At 36.9% G+C, this 21,237-nt stretch overlaps 1 protein-coding gene and 1 long non-coding RNA gene across 2 annotated transcripts in view; one reads left to right on the top strand and one right to left on the bottom strand.

Moving 5' to 3' along the window:
* Positions 1-3,723, bottom strand: part of LOC115598590 — a 43,227-nt gene extending 39,504 nt beyond the window's left edge. Inside the window, exon 1 of the long non-coding RNA XR_003987758.1 lies at positions 3,624-3,723. This is a non-coding gene — a long non-coding RNA (uncharacterized LOC115598590). The remainder of the gene's footprint in view (positions 1-3,623) is intronic.
* ARHGAP15 (Rho GTPase activating protein 15) overlaps positions 1-21,237 on the top strand; it is a 310,817-nt gene that overhangs the window by 153,747 nt on the left and 135,833 nt on the right. The window contains exon 8 of the mRNA XM_008494359.2: positions 21,094-21,216. Within this exon, the coding sequence (XP_008492581.1) occupies positions 21,094-21,216 (123 nt within the window). The remainder of the gene's footprint in view (positions 1-21,093; positions 21,217-21,237) is intronic.

Here is a 21,237-nt window from a genome sequence, read left to right as displayed (position 1 = left end):
TCTGTTAAATCTTTGGTTTTTTGCTTCTTTGTTTGTCAGGAGATTCACATCCTGCTTCTCATGTAAGTGCTGTGACAGCTTTAGTCTTGCACGCTGGTACGAGACACCTAAAGGTACCAAAGTGCTGCCTGGGAATTAGCCTGCACTGGTTTCAGTGCAGGGATCAATGCCTTAGATGTTAAGAATAGAGTTGCATTTAAAAAAAAAAAAAAAAAAAAAGAAAAAAAAAAGAAAAAAAAAGACCCAGCAAAGCTATTTTTAATGATAATTATCCACACAATCATAAATATCTGCACATGTGCATGTACACACACACACATGCAGAGATTCATTAAATAATCTCTTTCTTCAGACCCAGGCTTTTTGTTGTTATTTTCCTATTATCTTGAAGATTCTCTTTTTTTTTTTTTCTTTTTTTTAAGGTTTTTCATCCTGTTATAAAATATAAAGTAGCTTGTATGTAGGTTGTGAAAAATTGTCCCAATATCTTTGTACTGTGTGTTACACTGCATTTCTCAGAGGAAGAAAAATAAGACAAGGAGAATGGGAAGTTTTGAGGGCCTGATTCTGCTCTTCTTGTAGCTAATAGCAAAATGCCCATAAACTGTCTCAGCACTCGGGGAATTTTTATTTATTTATTTAGCTTTCTCACATATCTTTAAATGATAATTTGTCAGACAAAACAGAAAAAGTGAATATGAGCAGTGACAGAGACTCAGTCTGTGTTTCTTTTCAAACCTTAGAGAATCTTGAATAACCTCTGTTTTGTTACAGGCTATTTAAACTATTTAAAAATGGGGAAATGTCTGCTCTGGAATCTCACTGAATCGAAGCTTGCATTTAAATACTGTAGATTGGATTGCTTCTAAAATATGTATTCAGAACTTTTTTTTTTTTTTGGCCCCTTGAGATCAAGCAATTATGTGGAATTAGAAAAAATCATATTATTCACTTACTTATTAGCAGTCTAAGCACAAACTGTATTGTCAGTTTTCTGCCTTTGGCTTTCTGTGCCCTTAATGTTCACACAAGTATCGTAGCCAGAATTATCGGCAGCTAGAGCCAAAATTGCTTTAAAAAGGCATGAGAACGGGTAATGACACATTGTTAGCAGTTAACAGGTGGTCGTTTCATTGTCCAGTTTGACTGCAGAGCACAGAGAAGATATGTGCAGGATCTGCAAGTGTGTTTATAAAGTTCTTACAAAGTTTCACCATTTTATGGTTGCATAGTGCTCCTATATTACTGCCTCATGCCAGTGCCAAATCCAAACAAAGGAGATTTTTTCAAAGATGGCTTAAAACTCCTCCAGTTTAACACAGAAGATGAGCAACTGATTGTGTTAGCAGGCTACCACCCCCCTCCATATTCTTTACTGAAATAGACATTTCAGAATCATTTATATTTCAGAATCATTGTATTCCTTTGCATCTTAAAAAAAACCTAAACATTTTTATGCTTGGCACTGCTGTCATTTGGAGCTTTTTTAGCAGCATGCATATATAAAGGACAGGTATATTCTAACCAAAGTATCCCAGTAATTTTAATTTAAAACTGGAGAGGCTGCCCCCAGAGACTTGGTAGCAAGAATTCAGTTTTTTATGTTTAATCCTAATTGCTTCTGCTTACAGTACAGGGACAAATTGTAATTCTCTGTTATGCTTTTTCAGCTGTAGACACTGATTTCTCTGACAATTGGGCTGAAACTGCCAGGCTCAATTTCCAAAGTTCAGAGAGTGACCGTCTTCTTGGTCATGCAGCTTTTCAGTGGTTCCTCACCCAGTTTTGGAGTCAACTCATGTTCTAATTGAAGTTTCCTTGAGCTGAGAAAAAAATCAAGGATGGCCTTGGGGAACATTACCAAAATATGTAAAACCGTGATCCTGCTCTCAAATAGATGGAAATAGATTGCTCTTTATTTTATGATGCCAACTATTTCACTGGTTTAATTTATGCAGATAATGCTGGGTCAGAAAGAATATGTTTCTCACCCTAGCAGCCTTCCCCATTAGAAGTTGCACACAACTGGTGCAAGGAAACTGCCTTGCAGCGCTGCTCCTTTCTATGTGAATAAGTGTTTTTTAAAGATAATTCTTAACATTAGTGGTAGACTTTATAATTTCCAAGTAATTCTGGTTTTTTCCAAGTAATTTCTGTTTTAAATAGGTTTTGAGTTTTTTTCTACTAAGGTTGCCAAAAAGCCTAATTAGTACCAATGATAATTGGTAGGTGGTCAGTGATAATAACGATAATAAGTAGGTGGTCAGCCACATTCTTTTATACCTCATGAAAACCAGGCACCTGGGTTAGACTTAGAGATGCTCTCATTGCACATGGGAGATGGGGAAGGGATTTGTTCACAGAATTCACAGAAATTGTCCCCCTCTCCAAAGCCCAAGACACCTTATTGCACATGTGGACTCCAGGAGCTGTCAGGACAGTCGTGTTGTGAGATATGAAGCCAAACCCATGCTCTCCACCAAGCTCAGCCTTGGTTTTACCGCCCATGGTAACATGGTGGTTTGCATTTTGGCCATCATTTGGGAATATTGCCACTCAGGAGTGACCTCGTGTGGAAGAGCCCGGGCTGGAGGTGCTATCGATTGTTGGAGAGGATCAATTCCCCTTCCACTCTCCTTTTTCTGGATGGAAACAAATGGCTTTGCAGTAGGAAGAGTGCCCTTTGGCTACTGTATCAATCTGAGGGCTGCTCTTGTCAAAATGCACAATCACAAGCTTGATAATGCAATCCATTCCCAAAGCACTATATTTCCAACCTGTTCTCCATCATTTCCTTATGGCGTCACATTTACTCAGTTCATCACATTCTTATTAATATTTTAAATTTCCTTGAAAGTGATGGAATTCTATTTTTATTACAAAAGCAACAGAATAAATACTAATTGTTGTCACTTATTTCCTTATGTAGTGGGAACAGTAATCTGTTCCTCAGCTTTAGGTTGCCAAAGCAAAATAATTAAATATTTTAGACATTTAAAAAATCTGTGATATTAGATAAATGCAATTTGATCTCCTTGTTTGCCACATAAAAGCTGGAACTGCCTGAATTGATAAGATTGAATTGCATTATTTTTTATTGTTCCTACTCGCATATTTTTCTTATCTTCAAGAACACTTTACTTAAAACTCAGTGGTTAGTCATACAGCCCTGCAATGACAGATCCTGGAAAATCTCCTCCATATTTAAATTCTAGCTTGGAGAGCCACAACTAGAGCATCAGGATTTAAATAATACAAAAATAAAAGAACAAGTGTATATAAATGTGAAGAAGAAAGTCTTGGTGAGCTCTGTAGGATTATTGCTATTTTCTATCCCCTTAGTGTCTCAATAAGAGTAGCCAGGGATCTGGGCAGCATTGTGCCAGACACAATGTGAAACCAAAGTAAGGCAATTCCAGCTCCCAGACTGAATAAGGACAAGTTGCAACAGGTGGAAAAAGTGGACAAAAGCAGGGGGGTGGAAGGAAAAGTTGACAGCAAAGCCGACATGTCATGCATATTAAACAGCAGGCTTGGGATTCCTTTCTGCTCTTCGTTAGGATTGAGGCCTTAGCCCCAGCGTCCTGGCCACTGGCCAAGTCAAATAATGATATTTTGCTTACCTAAATTCCTCTTGCACTTCCAGCAGGGAGCCGTGGGTCTTTTTAGTCCCAAAAGGCAATGCATTGCTCCGTGCCACCACAACCCTTGCACGCTGCCCGGGGGAGCTACCACACGAGAATGTGTCTTTGGGAATATGCATTCTGGCATCTCTTTAATCCAGGAAAGAACAATAACCTCTAGATCATAATTTTGATTTGCCTTCAGAGGTACATGTGACAAAGTCATCAGGGTTCTGGAATCTGCTCTGGTTTAAAAGATACCATTTCAGCCAGGCCACCCCATCCCTGGTATTTAGCCAAGGACTCTGTGTGCTTTAAAATTGCTGCTTGTCTCATTTCACTCATTTACTCAGAAGGCTAAATCTTGAAACTTGAAGCATAGCATGTATAGATTCCTAGTAACTACTATAAGCATCTAGAATCTTCTCTGAACACAGTTCATTAGATAATTAGTACTCCATAATGTATATGTGTGGTGGGGAAACCAGCAGCAGGAACCCAGTTTGGAGTCTTAGTGAATGTGAACTGGAGAAATCAGTGAAGCTGTAACCCTTTCTGCCTTTGCATGAGGCTTCTTCCCTGGCTAAAGCTCTTTCCCAGGTCTTGCTCAAAGGTTATAAAGCTTGTGCCACATAGGACTGGACACTTCTGTGGCAAACACCCCTTGCTGTGGCTCTGCAGAGGGAAGGGATGGTCACCCATACGTGTTTGCATGGCTTCAGCTGAGTCAAAAAAAAGAAAAGCCAGAAACTTATTTTTTTGAAAGTATCATTGAGAGTTCCTAGAAAAAGATCATCTGATCCCTGGCAGTGCTGGGAGAGGAGCCTGGGTGATTTTTCTCTCTTCCTGTCTTCCACGGTATGTTGCATGACCATATCCCAGGACGTAGTGAGAGGTTTTACTGTCTCAGCCAAACTTGTCTAGCTCTGATGAGGTCTGAATTCTTTCCCCTTCCCAGACCATTTGTTTTAGTTAGATGTGAGGTTCAAAGCCAAATGGATGCTATTTAGGGAGTATTATTACATTACAGTGTTAGCGTTATGTATAGGTCAGTTTTATTACTTTTAATAAACCCAAGAAATATAAAGTAATGTATATTAGTGCAGCGTTACCAATGGCAGCAATTAAAACAGAAAGGAAAATGAAAACTATATGCAAATATGCAGTTCCTTCCTGCAATGTTAATTTTGTCACTTTGCAGCCTGTTATGTTTGTGGCATATATTTTTATTGCATCAAAAGGAACACAGTCATCTTCAGGTACTGAAAAAAGCCCAGAAAAAGAAAAGACATTTGGACTATAGGGACTAAAGTTGTATTTTCACATATTTTTACTCTCATATTCCTCTGCATCATTTACTCTAGGTATGCTTAGGAAAATACTGATTCAGCAACAAAGAAGTAACAATATTGGCATTTTGGAAACAAAACATGCCAAATTCACAAATGAACTGTGTCACTTCTACTGATAGCAGGAGATTATGTTTCACTCAAAATCACAACTGGCTGTGACTAGTTCTCAAAAAAAAAACAACAAAAACAAAGGAATTTTGGGATTTTTTTTTGTTGTTGTTAATTGGAATATCCTGTTTCCCTCAATTATAATATAATATTTCCTTAATTCTTTGTTTTATTTTTACTTCACTTTCCAAAATCCTTCCAGAGTTTACTATTTGGGTTGAAAAAGCATATTTTTAAATTGGGCATAACCAACTTCCATATAAACGTTTGGCAGGGAAATCAATGCATGTTCACTTAATTCATTTTTATTGAACCAAGTCCAGATTTTTAGTCAGGAAAAAGTTAGATATTAATCATATCTGAGCAGGATCATTAAATTTTCCTTTACCTACTAGAACAGCAGGGTCATTATAGAACCATGAGAAGTTAGCTCACTTATTAATCTTTACAATTACATAAAAGTGCTCATTTTTATAGTACTTAAGAGTAGCTCTTACCCATTAGGTGAAGAGTATGTGGGAATATTACAATATAATATAATGTATTGTTATAGATGTGACCTGTGACTCATTGGTCTGCTCACTGACACACAACTCCCTGGAAAAGTTATCTGTTTGAGCTTAGATAATCTTTAATTGTTTCATGTTCCTTGTGCTCATTTATGGGGCATACTAGTAAATAGAGAGCTAGTCATTGAGTTATTAATTACCTCATTATTACTTAATTATCACTATTGCATACTTCATTTTTATGGAGAATTATATCATAAAAGAAGGTATTTTATACTGCCCGACACAGTTAAGTATGAATGACAGTGATAGCTAATGTAAGATTGAGTTAAAGAAAATCAATCAGAAATCCTCACTATAGATAACTATCCAGTTTCTTCTGCCTTTTCCAGCAAATGCTTCTCTTCTTTGACTTTGAAACCCAACAGTTTAAACTGGGTTCTTGTTTCAGTGGACTAATCCCCTTTCATAAATCATGTTCAAGTGCTGAAATAATTTGCACATCATTTAAAGAGTATTTGCTTTGAAACATTCACCTCAAGCCCTTTTGTATATCCTCTCTCTCTAAAGATTTGTAGTATTTGTTTTGTTCTCTGAGGTATAAAAGACCTGGGTAAACTTTATTCCTGTTGTTTCAAGATTAGTGAAATAAAATGCATATTTATTCAACTGGGACTGAAAGGAGCTTTGGTAAAGACGATCATACACAGGCCCCATGGGAATGTTATAATACAAAATGTGTGTCTTAAAATCTCTTTAGGTTTGTTCAAAACACTATTAAAATGCTTAATTTTTAAGAAGAAAAAAAAAAAAAAAAAAGAAAAAGGTCACAAATCCATATTTCATCTTTATTCCAAGGAAGAGGCACCATATATTTTCTTTTAACAAAATAATCTCCTACATGTGCACTCAAGATAAATTTGATATAGAGGTAAGGAGAGGCTGGATAGCCATGAATACTTGAAGCCTTTTCCTACTGAACTACATATAGTGGACCAGTGTTTTAAAAACTACATAAATATATAGTGGTTGTTTCAAACAGACACTTGCTTCAGAAAAAGCAATCACAAAGAAATCCTGAGCATTTTCAGGTATTATTGGAGTCGAGCAATGTGCCCCTTCTGTGTGTACCAGAAGTGAGGCTGACTCCTGTGATATGAGAAGATATTTACTCACTTTCCAACTTTGCTTGTACTGTTTGGTGCAGTCTCTTAATTCCTAAGTAGATCTTTATTTGCCTTAGGAAAGAAAACTAAAGTGTGATGTACACTCTGGAAAATATAATGATTTTAGTAGTTTAGACATTTACATCTGCTTGACTCTACCTGGCCTGCCTTGTCTTTACATCTCCATTTTTTAATATCTGCACATTTTGCTTTCCCAGGGTAAGAATATAGTTTGAGAACTGAAAATACTTAAAGAGATACAGGCATTTTCAATGCAATGGAAAATATTTTAGGCCAGTGCCTTTGGAGTGAGGTCAGAATTAGAGCAACTGAGAGGGACTTGCTGAGATTTTTTTTTTTTTTTTTTTTTGAATGGAAGAACCAGCCCAGCTTTCCATCAGTCCTCTGAACCTAATTCTGAAGCCTTGCCTGGTAATTATTGACATGGCTAACATGAGCACAAGTTTGTAGCCAGAAAAAAAATGATTCTTGCACTATACTCTTTTCTGAGGTCTTGCTACTATTTGTAACTATTCCAGATGCAATCCTCCTGGTACTTTGGGAGGAATGTGACAGAAAGAAGGAGGTTTTTAGGTTATAAAAGTCTAACGCTCAATTAGAGAGACTGTAAATCAGGCTGTAGCTAAGAATACCTGCTGTCCAGACTCACTTTTTTTCCCATGGTGATATTTAAATGGCTGTACCTTCCAGGCTGGAGGATTTAAATTATGGAGGTCATTTAAACTATGACCTCCAATCCCAAATACTTGAAGACCAGTTTAGTGGATGAAACTGTGGTACTGTTTCCTGGACAGGGCATATTAAACCTTTAGAAAGGAATGTGGCTTATAGGGTATCTTTTTTTTTTTTTTTTTTTTTTTCCACCAGCTGTCTGTTGACATGCCAGCTGAACAGATCTTGTCTCTGACAGCCAAAGGGTGGAATCCACTGAAGGGTTAAATGCTGTATTGTTTCTCAATTAAGTAAAAGGTTCCAACTAGCTGGCTTTAAATATTGATGCTGAAGAGAATGCTCTGACACATGAGCAGCTTCCCTCACCACCGAGGATGCTTGGCTCCATTTAATTAATTCCAATGGCCATTGTCTTAAGTGTGCCCAGGATTCACCCAAGAGGAATTCACTTGCGTTCCTGTTATTGAAAAGTGTAACATAGCATTATCTGCCTCAGACAGACTTTTTGTAGCATTGAATCAATTCCCCAGCTCTTGAAAACAACTACCTCATTTGATTCCTTTCATAATTAATGAAATTCAGAAGTAATGCTTTTGCCCCTCAGCTCGTGCTGGAAGAATGTTCCAAAACTTCAGTTTTCAAGCTGAAAGGATTCTAATTTTCAGCCTAAATGGACTTGTGTTCTTGTGTCAGCAGTCAGCTAGCTCTTTATTTTTCACAGTTCTTTTCTCTCAGGTGTACCATCCCAAAAAGGGTTACAGACAGCAGCCTTATTCCTTCTCCTCCTTGATTTGTAGACAAAGCCAGCCAAGGTTTTTAGTCATCATTCCTGCGATAGGCTGCTGCTCTTTTTCTTCAGCATCTCAAATAGCCCTTTTCTGAATCTGCCCTAGTTTCAGTCCATATTTCTTGCACATGGATATTCAAGGCAAAGTCTTCCCACAGCCGTGGGAAGTGGAATTTACTATTCAGTATGGAAATGACTCTCCTGATAGAGCCTATTTATCTGTTTCATGGCAGCTTTTTTTAGAGGTGAAAAGTAAACAGCCAGAACATGTAGATCCTGCTGTCCTTTAGTCTTTTGCAACCAATGCACTCTCTATGAAAACCAAAGAGTAAGCTTCCTTAAGCCCTTTTTTTTTTTATTTCTATATGGCATATAAAATATATTCCTATGTGAGATAATAGTTTTTGTAATTATTTCTAAGGTCTTCAGTTTATACAGAAAGATAACCTTCTTATAAAACTGAGCAACTCTTTTCAAACAGCACATTTAAAATAAATGGAATTAAAACAATTTTAAATACTCTGGTGCTTATACACTTAAAAGAACCCCAACCATACAAAACCAACTTTGTGGACAGAAAGCTAATCAACCTGAAATTCATGAACACATCTTGTCCTGAATACAGGTTTAATAATTATTCAGGTATGAAGCCCTGCTAGAAAAAGTATGTGTCTGCATGTCAAGATCATGGTTCATTTATGTTGCAATCCCATAATGATAGCAAGGTTTATAATCACTTTTGCTGAAGATTACACTCCAGACCAAGAGCCCAGAGCCAGAAGGGGAGGTGATCTACTGAATGTAGGTCACCAAAGGAGAGCAGCCAGATGCAGGTTTGATCATTTACCATTTAGCAAAAAGATAAAAATCAGAGCAAGTTAAATTTTGTGACAGTATCTTTTGGGATGAGTATTTGGAGTAAGTTAGATCCTGAACCAGCCCAGATTCTCTCTTGGGAAGAGAGAGATGGAAGGACCAGAAAGTTGACTAAAAATGAAGTGGTGCAGGTGATGATCTCAAGAACACTCTGTCTTTTATCCAAGTTTCTGCTACATTCATTTACATCAACATCTTTATGTCATTGATGGTTTCCAAGAAGATAATTTCTGTTCCTGCAAAAATAGGATTTGTAAATATTTTTAACATGAAAACATGTATGGTGCCTTTCCTTGTCTGTGTTATAATGAATATTATTTTAGGGCTCTGTAAAGTTCTGACCTTCTTATTTTCATATGAAGGTATTTCAGTTGAAGTTTTTGAATGAAAATTAAAAGATAACACTAAAAATTAATAGAGAAATAATGAGAATAATACCTGAATTGTTATACAATGCTATCTGAAGATTGTTGAGTGTGATAGAACAAGGGTAGTACTTCTATTAAGGTATAATTACATGTAGTGGGATAGTTGATTTATTATAGAAACTTTGCTCTTAGTTTGAGTTACACCTTTCTCATTTCTAAACTGAAAATTTCAGTCTTGCTCAAAAAGAACCTTTAGGTAGGTTTCAGATTTGGTGCATCTGATAAGTTGAATGAGGGCTCCAATCATAAGAAAAGTAAATTTTTCTATTAATTGCCCAAGTGGCTTGAGGGACAGATGGATGGATGGATGAGAAGAAAAGGTGAGGGACGGGATTAAGCAGGGAAGAGGCAAGGTGGTGACATGGGGAGAGGGAAAGAAATTGAAGCATCATTGGTTTGCTGCAGCATTTGAAAATTGTAATTGGGAAGTGTGAGGATAAGGATAGAGAGGATCCTTTAGAGTTGTACTTTCTGTTCTTAATAAACCCCATGAAGACTAAATGCAAATTTTCCTTGAAAATATATATTTTATTTTGCAAGATTTAGTCCAGCAAACAATGTTAGTAGAATTCACCTTTTCCAAACAATTGTTTACTTGGAGTTCATCTGTAGCTGCCCCTACTCAAGTTACAGGTCATTCATAATAAAAAGGCTTTTTAATTCTGTGACAGAATATTCATAATGTCTTTAAAATGCTCAGTTAGATAATGGTCCCCAGGATGTGGACAGCAAGACTTCAAAAGGAAGAGTCCTCTGATCTCCAGTTTCCTCATTCTCTCTAAGCCTGGATGGTTTCAACTATCAAGCATAGATTAAGTTTTATTGGTTGATAGTCTAATTACATTTGTATTATCTTTTCCCTTAATATTATTTTCTTTTCTCTGTACTGGATTTCATCCAAATATTACTACTTCCATGAAGCAGTTTTCTGAAAATGTTTTGCTTTTGCTTTGATGCTTAACTGCTTAACACGTGAGTGTTGCAATAAGGTGCTCAGTCCTGATAATAGTTTTATTTCTGTAAGGAAAAGTTTCCACAGTCTTCTGTGCTTTGCTTGTATTAGATAGAGCTCTTTGGTTGAGGCTTTTCGTGGACAAGATAAGGTTTGGTTAAACATCTGAACTTTTGAATGTTTGTCTGAACTAGATTTGACCTCTAAATTTGTCCATCATTAGTTATTTTGCTTTTCTTTTCAGAGACTAAATTATGCTATTAAATATGTTCTGAAGTAGGTTAAGTCCCTGTGCAGTTTGACAGCTGGAACATTAATTTTGAAGCTAAAACAGCCTTGTATCTTTTTAACATTTTGCCTGAGTTTTAACCATGACTGGTCAAACAGGGTTATTGCACCCGAGCAAACCCCACATGTAGTTGATCGAAGTGTTTCAAAGTTGTTGTGATGAGTGGCCTGATTTTATTTTGGGAAGATTGTAATAAACAGTAATTATTTCCCTGCTTAGGCAGCTTGTTCCAGTGCAGCTGTAGTGGAGACTTTCTCTGAAGGTCCCCCCCTCCAAGTCCCTACCACATGGACTTGGATTCCCAGATATCTGCTCTGGCAAAACTGTTGCATGAGCAGTGTAGGATGTGATCATTTCTAGGGTCCCAGCTAGTTTTGGGCCTTCAGTTGACCGCATTTTTGTGTCTTCTTTGAACTCATGTCTTAACTGTACTACCCCAGACCTTGCCTTCATGTTGCCTGTGTGAGGAGGAGGAGCCACCATCAGATGGTAGCTACCTTGGTTGAGAGAGAGTAGGTGGCTGCTGCAGAGAGCCAGAAGTGGAAAGCCAAAAGCATCATCCCCAGACTCTCCTGCACCTTGGGCAAAGTTGCATAAGGTTGCACAAGGAAGGGAGAGGACAACATGTACTTTCTACATGCTGTTACACACCTGTCACTATGACCTGATCATCACTAGCAGACTAACTGGTGATAAGGTCAGTGCTAAAAAGCCCACAACTGAATTAGAGACACCGGACTGAGAGCTTTTGGGTAAACAGTCAAATTTGGAGCATAAACTTTTATAAGATAATAAGTGGCTAAATACACCAACAGCTTCATTCTGGGCTTTCCTTTTCCTCCTGCAATTACACTGTCTCAGCCCAGCTAAGATATTACCCATCTGACAAGGCATCTTCTCTGCTCCTGTATGGTAGATTAACAGCAAAGCTATGTCCCCTGTTTGGTCTGCTTTACGGTTTTATTTTTATTCTTGGCAGATCCTAAAGCACCTTTGTAGGAAGTCTTTCCTGTGTTCTCGCAGTGCAACTCTTGACTGTACTTTGCAAGCAGAGCTATAGCTGTTGAAAAGTTGGAAAAACAATTGTTTTACCAAATGGCAATAATTTCTATAGACATATAAAATGAGGGTGATGGAGGTAAGGATCTGTTTGGGTAAGTTTTATATTTAGGTGCATATGTTGGAGATTCTTACCAGGACTTTCACTTAAGGTAAGAAGTTAAAAAAAATCTTAAATACTTGAGGTTACTCTTTTTTAAAAAAAGAAATCATGGGTGATCTTTGGTTCATTTATATATTTTACTCTAGTGATTTAATTGAGGTAGAGATAATTTAATAAGGTGGACTCGACGTATAAAGAGAGTACAGCAAATAGATTTTAGATCCTTGGTTAGGTATTTTTTTTATTATTTTAAAGATAATAGGTGTGCATTTCTCTTTCACAAAATATCACATCTACAATCCCTGGAAAGTAGTAAACTTGCTATATTAAGAGAGAAAAATGGGCTGGAACTTGTGGTTTGAAACAACACATATAAAGATGAATATCACTACTGTTTTTCATTTGAAATGGAGAACCCTAACAGGTTGGTTTTCATAACTTAAACAGTAAGAGCTAATTCTATCCTTATTGTATGAGAAGAATTAGAAGTCCATCATGGGTCAAGATATAAGGTTATGAATATAATTGGAGGCTGAATTAAATGGAAATATAATTAAATTTTAAAACAATTTACTTTTTAAATTTAGAAGCGCAAAATATAATTGATAAGAGTCTCAATAAAAAGAAAATTCTGTGGTATGATATTCCTTCTAGAAAGGTCCCATAAGATCAGATCTGAATAAAAGATTCAACAAGGTATCCAAGCACATGTCTAATTTTAAATATATGAATCTTTTGCATGACCCTTAACAAGGGTGACATAAATACAGCGATGCCAAGTCTCCCTTGTTCTCTACAGATAATTAGTTTGTTTTCCAAAGCATAAGGCAGAATTATATGTAGGTTTTGAAGTTAAAAGTGCACACACGGCTGGCAGTTCCCTCAGAAGGGTTTTCTTTTTGGCATAACAATTTATCTGGTGTTCCTGTTATAAAAAGGAACCATGTAATTTTCTAGTCCTTTTGTCTGTTAGTGGAAGTGTATGGCTATTAATATTACTTGCAAAAGGTGGAAAAGGTTTGGGGTTTTTTAGACTTAGTGAGGAAGTAAGCATAAAGACGTAAAAGCTGTCGACCTATGTTCTGCAAGAGAAAAAGGAAAACTCCATATTCTAATAAATCCTGACTGTATTAATTGTTGTAAATCACTTGTGCAACTAGATCTGCAAAAACTTCCTTGCTCTTTCTTCCTCAAGCTTTGGTTCCATGTTTGTTTTCTTTTGGGAAGTCTGTTTAAATAATATTTTTATATTATATATGTCAGCTTCAGAAGTCAGTAATTCAAATATTGCAAGGTATATATACCCAGGTAGCAAAGGGCAGGGCCACTATTGAAATTCCATGTTTTTAAACCATCCATTCTGGACAATTCAGCAAGCCTTTCTGCAGGAGAGAAGTACGCCAAATGCAAAAAGCATCTCCATCACACTCCTGCTTTTTCTCTGTATATTAGATCTGTAATTAGATCACTCTTTACCTGAACATTTATAGAAAGTGGCTGCTGAAGGAGGCTCAAAATTGGATGAGTCCTGGGTGATTTTTGCTTGTACAAAACTGCTGTTCTCAGGGCGAGGGAGATGCTACTACTACTTTTTTACAAAATGACAGTGTCAAGAGTCCTAATCCTTTACAGGGGCTCAGAGACACCAGTTTCCCCTCCCCAAGCACACTGTACTCTCTCTTCCTAGAGCCTCAATAGCCTGACTTTGTGTACTGCAGCAGATTTCATCCAAGTCCCACATGTTTTACATTAGATGAACATAAACTGGTCATACTGTATGAATAAAACGAACTCATTGATTTCTGGCATTGTGGTTTTTATATTCAAGTTAAGTGTGTATAATAGCATTTCTAATATTGTGACAATACCAAAGAAATTGTGGAAAGAAAGGCTTGGCATGTCCCGGGTGATCTAGTCCAGTTCCTCCTGTCACAAGGTGCCGTGTTCTATGTCCCCTTTCAGAAATTTATTAAGTTTCATCTTAAATTCTTTTAGTTTTTATTTGCCACCACGACTTCTTTGAAAGGGTGTTTTAGAACTTCATAATATGGCCAGTTTATACTCATTTGTTCTCGTGCCAACATTGTTCTTCAGTTTAAACAGCTCTTCTCCCTCCCTGCTGTCTTCTTCTCGTCTCCTGCTCCTTTTCCCACCCCCACCAGCAAACTGGTACAGAACAATCACAGCCTGTCTCACCATTTTCTAGGTGGCCAAACATGCCAGGCTCCCTGTCTGCTTTTTGAAAGCTCAGCAGCTCATTCTCCTGTTACTTCTCACAGCCTCTGCCTTCACCTTTCCTTGCGTGAATCCTCACCTCTTGCGCACGTGAGCGTCCAAAGTTGCACACTCACAAGAAAGAAACCCTTTCTATTGATCCTTCTCTGTCCAGACACTGGGTAGTATTAGATTTAATCTGTTTTCTCCAGTCTCAAAGTCTCTAAGATTTTTATCTGATGTCTCGCTTCTTGTCTGAACTAATGGTGCTTCCCAGCCTTGAGTCATCAGCAAGGATTTTTTGAATGCTCCTACTTTTTCTGTTGAAGTCATTAATGAAAACACAAAGATCAGTTCCAAGAGTATTTAAGGACTTGCACTGGTAACTGTCCTTCAGTATAGTAGTTCTCCTTTCAACAAAGCTTATTTTAAAACCTTATTTAGTCACTTCACAGCTATTGTTTCAGTTCACCCCATCTTCTCTAGTTTAACTAATAATTTCCCATTTGGAATCATATCAAACACACAGATGAAGTCCAGATAGATTTGACCTATTGCATTTTCTTTTTCCAAAAAAACCCCCCATTTATTTTATTCAAGAAAGATAGCAGGTTAGATTGGTATGATCTTCCTTTATAAATCAAATGCATACTCAGAACTATTGCTTTACTCCTCTAAATATTTATGGCACACATATCGCTAAGGAAAGCTGTCTGGGGAGTGCCAGTTTGTTTCACAATGTAAAGACAGTGATAATTAACACATTATTAATTTATTATTAGCGGGGGACAAAATTTTTCGTAAAGTTTCTATGCATCAGAGTGTGATGCAAAATGTGAATTATGCAGTCATTTTACTGAATCTTCACTGCTAATGCACCCAAATTTCACAAAATGTAATGACACCACTGAGCACTTAAGTTGTTAGGCTGTCATATTAGAGAAAAATTATACTTACTATGTAATCACAGTTTTCTTTTTCCTATTGTTTATTTCTAAGCTTGATTCATACACATGTGGAAATGCAGCTACACTTGCTATGGCAAATATCTGTTTTAAGACCATAAATCTGAATGACTTCAGGTTTTTTTGGTGCCTATGCAAACAAAATCTTCCTAGCACCTCCTGGCCCATGATACCCATCTTGTTACCTGATGCTGCAGGTCTTAGATCTGTGCTCTGTAGCCATAAACCCTGCAATTTTAAAGATTATCATAAACATAGGGATTAGGGATAATGCCTGATTCCTGTATTTTACCCACTGATCATTTGTCTAGAGCCCTTAAGCAGACCATGTGTCTCTCATCTTACTCTTTTACCAAAAAAGATACAGTAATTATAGTGTGGGGATAACTCATGAGACCTGCCCAGGAATTTCACCAAGGGACAGAATAGGATGACTGACAAAAGTCTTTATCTCAATAGAGTGGGTGAAGTGAATTCTTTATCCTTAGTGAGCAGGCTTTATTGACTGCATCTCAAAGCATCACAGAGGGAAGGATGAAGGCAGCAACTTGATTTTGTTCCTCTCAAAACTTAGGTGCTTGTTTAAAAACTGATCATTTATACAGGCAATAGTGCACACTGCTCCTTCCTTAAAGGGCTGTCAGTCATTTCACATCTGCTGCAGGCTGAAAATATCTGGAACAAATGCTGAATTCTGAGCTCCAATGAAATTCACTAAAACTTAGTCATCAGTCATTATGTATTCTTAAATTACAGTGTCTCCTGGAACGTAGGCATAGTCACACGCCTCTGCATGTTAAGATACACTTCTTCAGCAGGGTGAGACACTCAGCAATTAAGCATTCCCATTACTTGAAATTAATAATTAACTAATTAATTGCTTTAGTATTTTCACACATATGCAATAGTTCTGCTGTTAAACTGACACTTTCATTATCCAGTCAGGGAGACCAAATTCTAGCTCCTCTTTTGCCATCTTATCTATGATTCAGTTCTGCAAGATGCTGCTGAAGACTCTAGGTATGAGTCTGCAAAGAGAATTATTAATTTAAGACATCATAGATCAGAGTTATATCCATGGATCTGGTCATATATATTTTAAGAAAACTGCAGCTAGAATTTTTGTCAGTGTAATTTGTATTTTGAATGGTTAAGCTTCTCAATTTTAGTATTCCTTGGGAAAAGAATTCTTAAATCTCAGTTTATGGGTGTCAGCATTATCCTCCAAGTCATCTCCATTTTTAAGAACTTCCTGAAATTTTGAAGTCCTCAAGAATATTGAAAAAAAACCAAAACAAAAAACCACAATCCAGATTGGTGTTTTGTTTTGTTTTGTTTTTTTTTTCCCTGCAGAACTGGTCTAGTGGAAGACACTACACACTTACATAAAACTCTTTGAATCTTTCAATGCCTGCTGCACTCCCACAGCTGCTCTTCATTCTGTATGAGCCCTTTCCATCCAAATGAATTGCATACAATAATTTTCAGTGTTATATTAAACAGATAGGCACCATAATAATGTATTTCAGTTAGGAAGAGGTACTTGGGAGAAATTGGTTTTGCTATACACATGATGTGAGACAATCAATAGTGCTTTAGTCTGACAAGCTCTGTCAATATCCATTGTCACAGTTCACAAAGTCATTAATGGATAGTTCTTCAAAAACCAATGCTTTCAAGACATTAGAAGTGTTCACATATACTGTACCTGGCAGGAATTAATCATAGGTAAACCCTTGGGATTATGCATAAATGTTTTGTAAATTAAGATTGAAATAAAAGTCATCGGAAAGAATGTGAGGTCATGTTACATGGAGTTACAAAATCCTGCCAATAAAATATGGAGCTGTTTAGAACACATTAAAACATTTTGCTTATTGAATCACCCAGGTTCTGCCCTGAACATCACACCCAGGAAGAACAGTGCTAGAAATATATTGTCTAGGTGCATGACTAAATTCACAGAAAGTAATTGCATAAAAATTTTGATCCTTGCCCTGAAAAGGTTATAGCTCATAGCTTCTCCTTTTCTTTTAGTTGTGGCCACACCAAAACCCTTGAGAAAGACTTCTGTATCTTCACCTTGCAAATATTTAGCTGCTGCTTAATCCTGCTTAAATAATGAAGTTTGCCCTCATTGCATCATATGTACAATTTAGTGCATTAAGTTATAGTTAGCAATTCTTCATTTTTACACCTCAAATTCTGCATTGACTTTGGTGGCACTATTTCTGCAGAACTGTGTGATTTGGAGGTAATGCATTAATTCTTTCTTTCTTTCCATCTGTCTTCTGCAAAAGCTCGTGTGCAGCCTTCGTTGTGTGGCTTTGCATGATACTCCTCTTTTTAATATGTTGTTAGAAATACAAAGGTTGGATTTGTGGCACAGAATTGCTATTCAAAGGACTTATATAGGACCAAAAAAATGCAGGTTAGTCCTTTTTTTTGCTCCAATTTTTTTGGCAGCCCATAGTTATCCTTCATAATTCAGTGGATTTTAACACAGTGCTACCCAACACAAGGGCCAAAGGCTGTTCTTTTGTGCTTAATGATGTGTTTATACTATTTTTTGTACCCAGTCTTTATTACATGTTACTAATGTGATAAACTGTTGTGATGTAATATAGCTTAATGCTAGAGCAGTTTATCTGAGACAAAGATCTTGCCATTTTTTTCATGTGTCCATTAGTACCTTTCCCATCCGTGGAATAAATAGAGACCTAATAAAGTGACCAAAGTCATGAGAAATACTTTTCTGGACCTGAGGGTCCAACGTTATTTCCAGCCAAATGTGAAATTCAGCCAGTGTTGAGGTTATGTCTTTGCTGCTGGATTGAAGTGTCCTTGTAGCCACTGTCAGCAGCAGATGAAATTTAACATAATATTGACCTCTTTTGGGTTCTCATCTGTGTGTACTGTAAAAGGCCCTAGCCCAAAAAGAGCAAGCAAGTGCTTCCTTTTTCTTTCCCAGAAATTCTTTGTGCAATATAAGAAATAAGTAATGAGAGTCTGTGCAAAGGGGGGCGAGTTACCCTCTTGTGTTGGTTTTGAAGCATTTATGTGGTTATGCCAGTATATCTTCAGGAAATGAGGCTATGATTTTATTCAACACAATGAATCAAATGGCACATCTATGCAGTTTATGCTAGGGAACAGACAGTAGAACAAGCAGTAGATTTTATTTCCTATTATTTTATACTTAAATCCATAAGTGTCTTATTTTAGTTCTGTATGGAACTGCTTCCCACTTTTTTGTTGTTGTTGTTTGATGTTTGCCAGCTCTCCTTCATGAAAGATTCTTCTGTCCATATCCAGATCCTGAGATTTAAAAAGGAAGCTACTTCAAAAAAATATTTATTGTGTTTATGGATTTTCAGAACTACTTTTCTTTCTCTTGAAAGTAATATTTTGTCCTCTATGTATTTTCAAATATAATAACAAAATCATTTTAATGTGGGGATATCGCGAGAAGAATGGTTTGGCACTATTTCTAATGGAATATTTCTAAATGAGATCCCAGTAAGAATATTGCTGGAACATACTCTCTGAACCCTTGAACTTCTGGGGGCCCTAAAGTTTCCCTGTGAGAACTCATACATAATAGAATAAAATAAGAAATGTATCACAATTAGCTGTGCTGCTGTCTTTAGCTATGCTGCTATACAGTTCAACATACAACATACAAAAGTATCCATGACAATAACTATTCCTACCTCTAGATGTAGTTTTAACACCATAATTGCTGTTTCAGGTATAAAACCTCCAGCTGGGTTAATAAATCTTTCTTTACCCTGTTGTCAAGTGATAGTTGCCATATCCTATTATTCACCTAGAGAATCATCACATTCATTTCAATTAAAATATCTTAAGAAATCTGGTGTATACTTAAAGCTAAACATATAGTTCAAGTGGGCATAAAATGTTTCAGAGTTCCATAGAATGAGAAATGTAGTGGGCATTTTAAATGACTTAGAGATGTTTTCATTCCTGCATCATTTGCACTGTGGAAGCTTCACTGTACATCAGGAAAAAGCAAACCTAAATATGAATCACCATGGACAGAATGACCCTAAGCAACAAGAGGGTCCCCAAACTAAATACAATTCACTTCACTGTTTCAAAGTACCATTAAGATGCAGAATTAGAAACATCCATTTGTTGTTCTTTTTATAGCACAGCCAAGTGACTTGGAATTTTAGCTTGTCCCTGCCAAGGATTGCTCAATTTCGAACAAAAAGTCCTCCACGATAATGTTAAAAAAGCACCAACCATCAATTGAATGCTAATCTTTATATTCTATGATACATCACTCCAAGAATGCTACCATTAAAAAATGTGAATTCTATTTTTCATAAGTGATGGATTATTGTACCAAGCTGTATGTTTTCCAGTAAAGTGTCCTTTTATTTGTCCTGTGCGATTACTAGTTTGTGGAAGTATGTGTAGGGTCATTTTAGTGCTGTGGGAAAATGGAGCACTCTTCTGTTAGAATCAGTAGTGAAATCAGAAGCAAACTATGCTCTGATCATCCTAGGCATGTGTTTAAATATTGCTTTCCTTAATTGGCTATGTTCTATTTACTTAAAATGAACAATTTGGCAAGTTTTTCTCCCTTGACAACAGCAACGCGTAAACCATTTTATAAGTTTGGCTGTTAAAATCTGATTTGTAATGTAAACCACAGTATTCCAGTGTTGTTGCTTAACCAGTTATTTTAGCTTGCCATTGTTTTATACTTCTGCACCTTTGAATATTCTGGTGCTGTCTATGACTTATGCCAAACTTCTTGCTACAAAATAGCCCATTAATATTGAGGGTAGTTTTCTTTTTGTTCTTTCTCTTTGCTTGGTTTCCCTATATGAAGATCACTGCATTACGAGAGTATTCAAAGTGGATGGGGAGATGAGGGAGAATTTCTGTAACTGCAGCTGAACTATCCAGGGCTCTATTTAGGAGTTCTCTTGGAAGGACGATGGACGAATTGCTGAAAGTTCAGCTTGTGGAGAATAGTGCTTTGGTGGCTTTGTTTGTTTGTTTACCTATTTATTTATTTTCGAGAAGAGATGAAAGGCTATTTTTATCTCAGAAAACAGAAGCTGCCCCTCTCTCAGCTGGAGGTCCTCGCCAGGGAAGGCTGCTGAGTGTTCAGGGAAACCTTTGGAGAAAGTTCCCATGGTATCACTGCTGCTTCTGGAGCACCCAGCCTTGAGTTCTGAGTTGCTCCTCCCTAATAATACTGCCTATTTGGAGAGCTATGATGGTGCCCTTTAAGCACCTCTGCAGAGAAAAAGTTAAATTTATGCCTTTGAAACTTCCTCCAAGGGATTTTCTACAGCTGGGTTCAATGTCTTTTTGACACAGTGCAGGAATAAATGTTTTTCAGTTAGGTAAATGCCTAAATATAATAAACTATGATCATTAGGATGGGAATAAAGTTCTTGCCATAAATTAATGCATCTTGCACACATTATATGGCAGAGAGCCATGTTTTCTATAGCTGTGTTAAATATACATATACATATATATATATAAAACTTAATCCATCTTGGCAAGAGAATTCAGCCTTTCACTTGTGGTGTAACCATCCATCCTTTCTCATAAGAAGTTGTATATCGCTAATAGGGCATAGCACACTTTGAGTCCAGAGTTTTAGTGGAAAAAAAAAACCAAAAACATCCATGTGAAACTTGTGGGATTCATGACCATTTCATGAGTAAACTGGTCACCATCCAAATGCTTATGGGCAATAAATAATACAAGTCTGTGAACAACCAGCAGAGTGAACTCATCATGTTTATTCACAAAGGTATTAATCAGACGTTTTGTACCGTCCAACCAGCCACGCTACTGACCTACCACATGATTTCACTAGGGTATATACAGCCATAATTTTCTAAGGGTATTTGAGCAAACTACTATTAATGTAAATATATCATTTCACTGATGCTTTTCCCTTTGATTTCCTTTAGTTTTCAGGCTGAACTACAGTACCTCCGACACAAATGACAGAAACCGAGTTAAAAGCAGATTAAAGAAGTTCATCTCCCGGAGACCCTCCTTGAAAACACTGCAAGAAAAGGGACTTATTAAAGGTGTGTTCAGTCTCTCATACT

This window comes from Calypte anna, chromosome 7 (assembly GCF_003957555.1).
Source record: "Calypte anna isolate BGI_N300 chromosome 7, bCalAnn1_v1.p, whole genome shotgun sequence".
In the NCBI taxonomy this organism is placed as follows: Eukaryota; Metazoa; Chordata; class Aves; order Apodiformes; family Trochilidae; genus Calypte; species Calypte anna.
The sequence above is the reverse complement of the archived record's forward strand: the minus strand, read 5'-3'. Positions and strand labels throughout refer to the sequence as shown.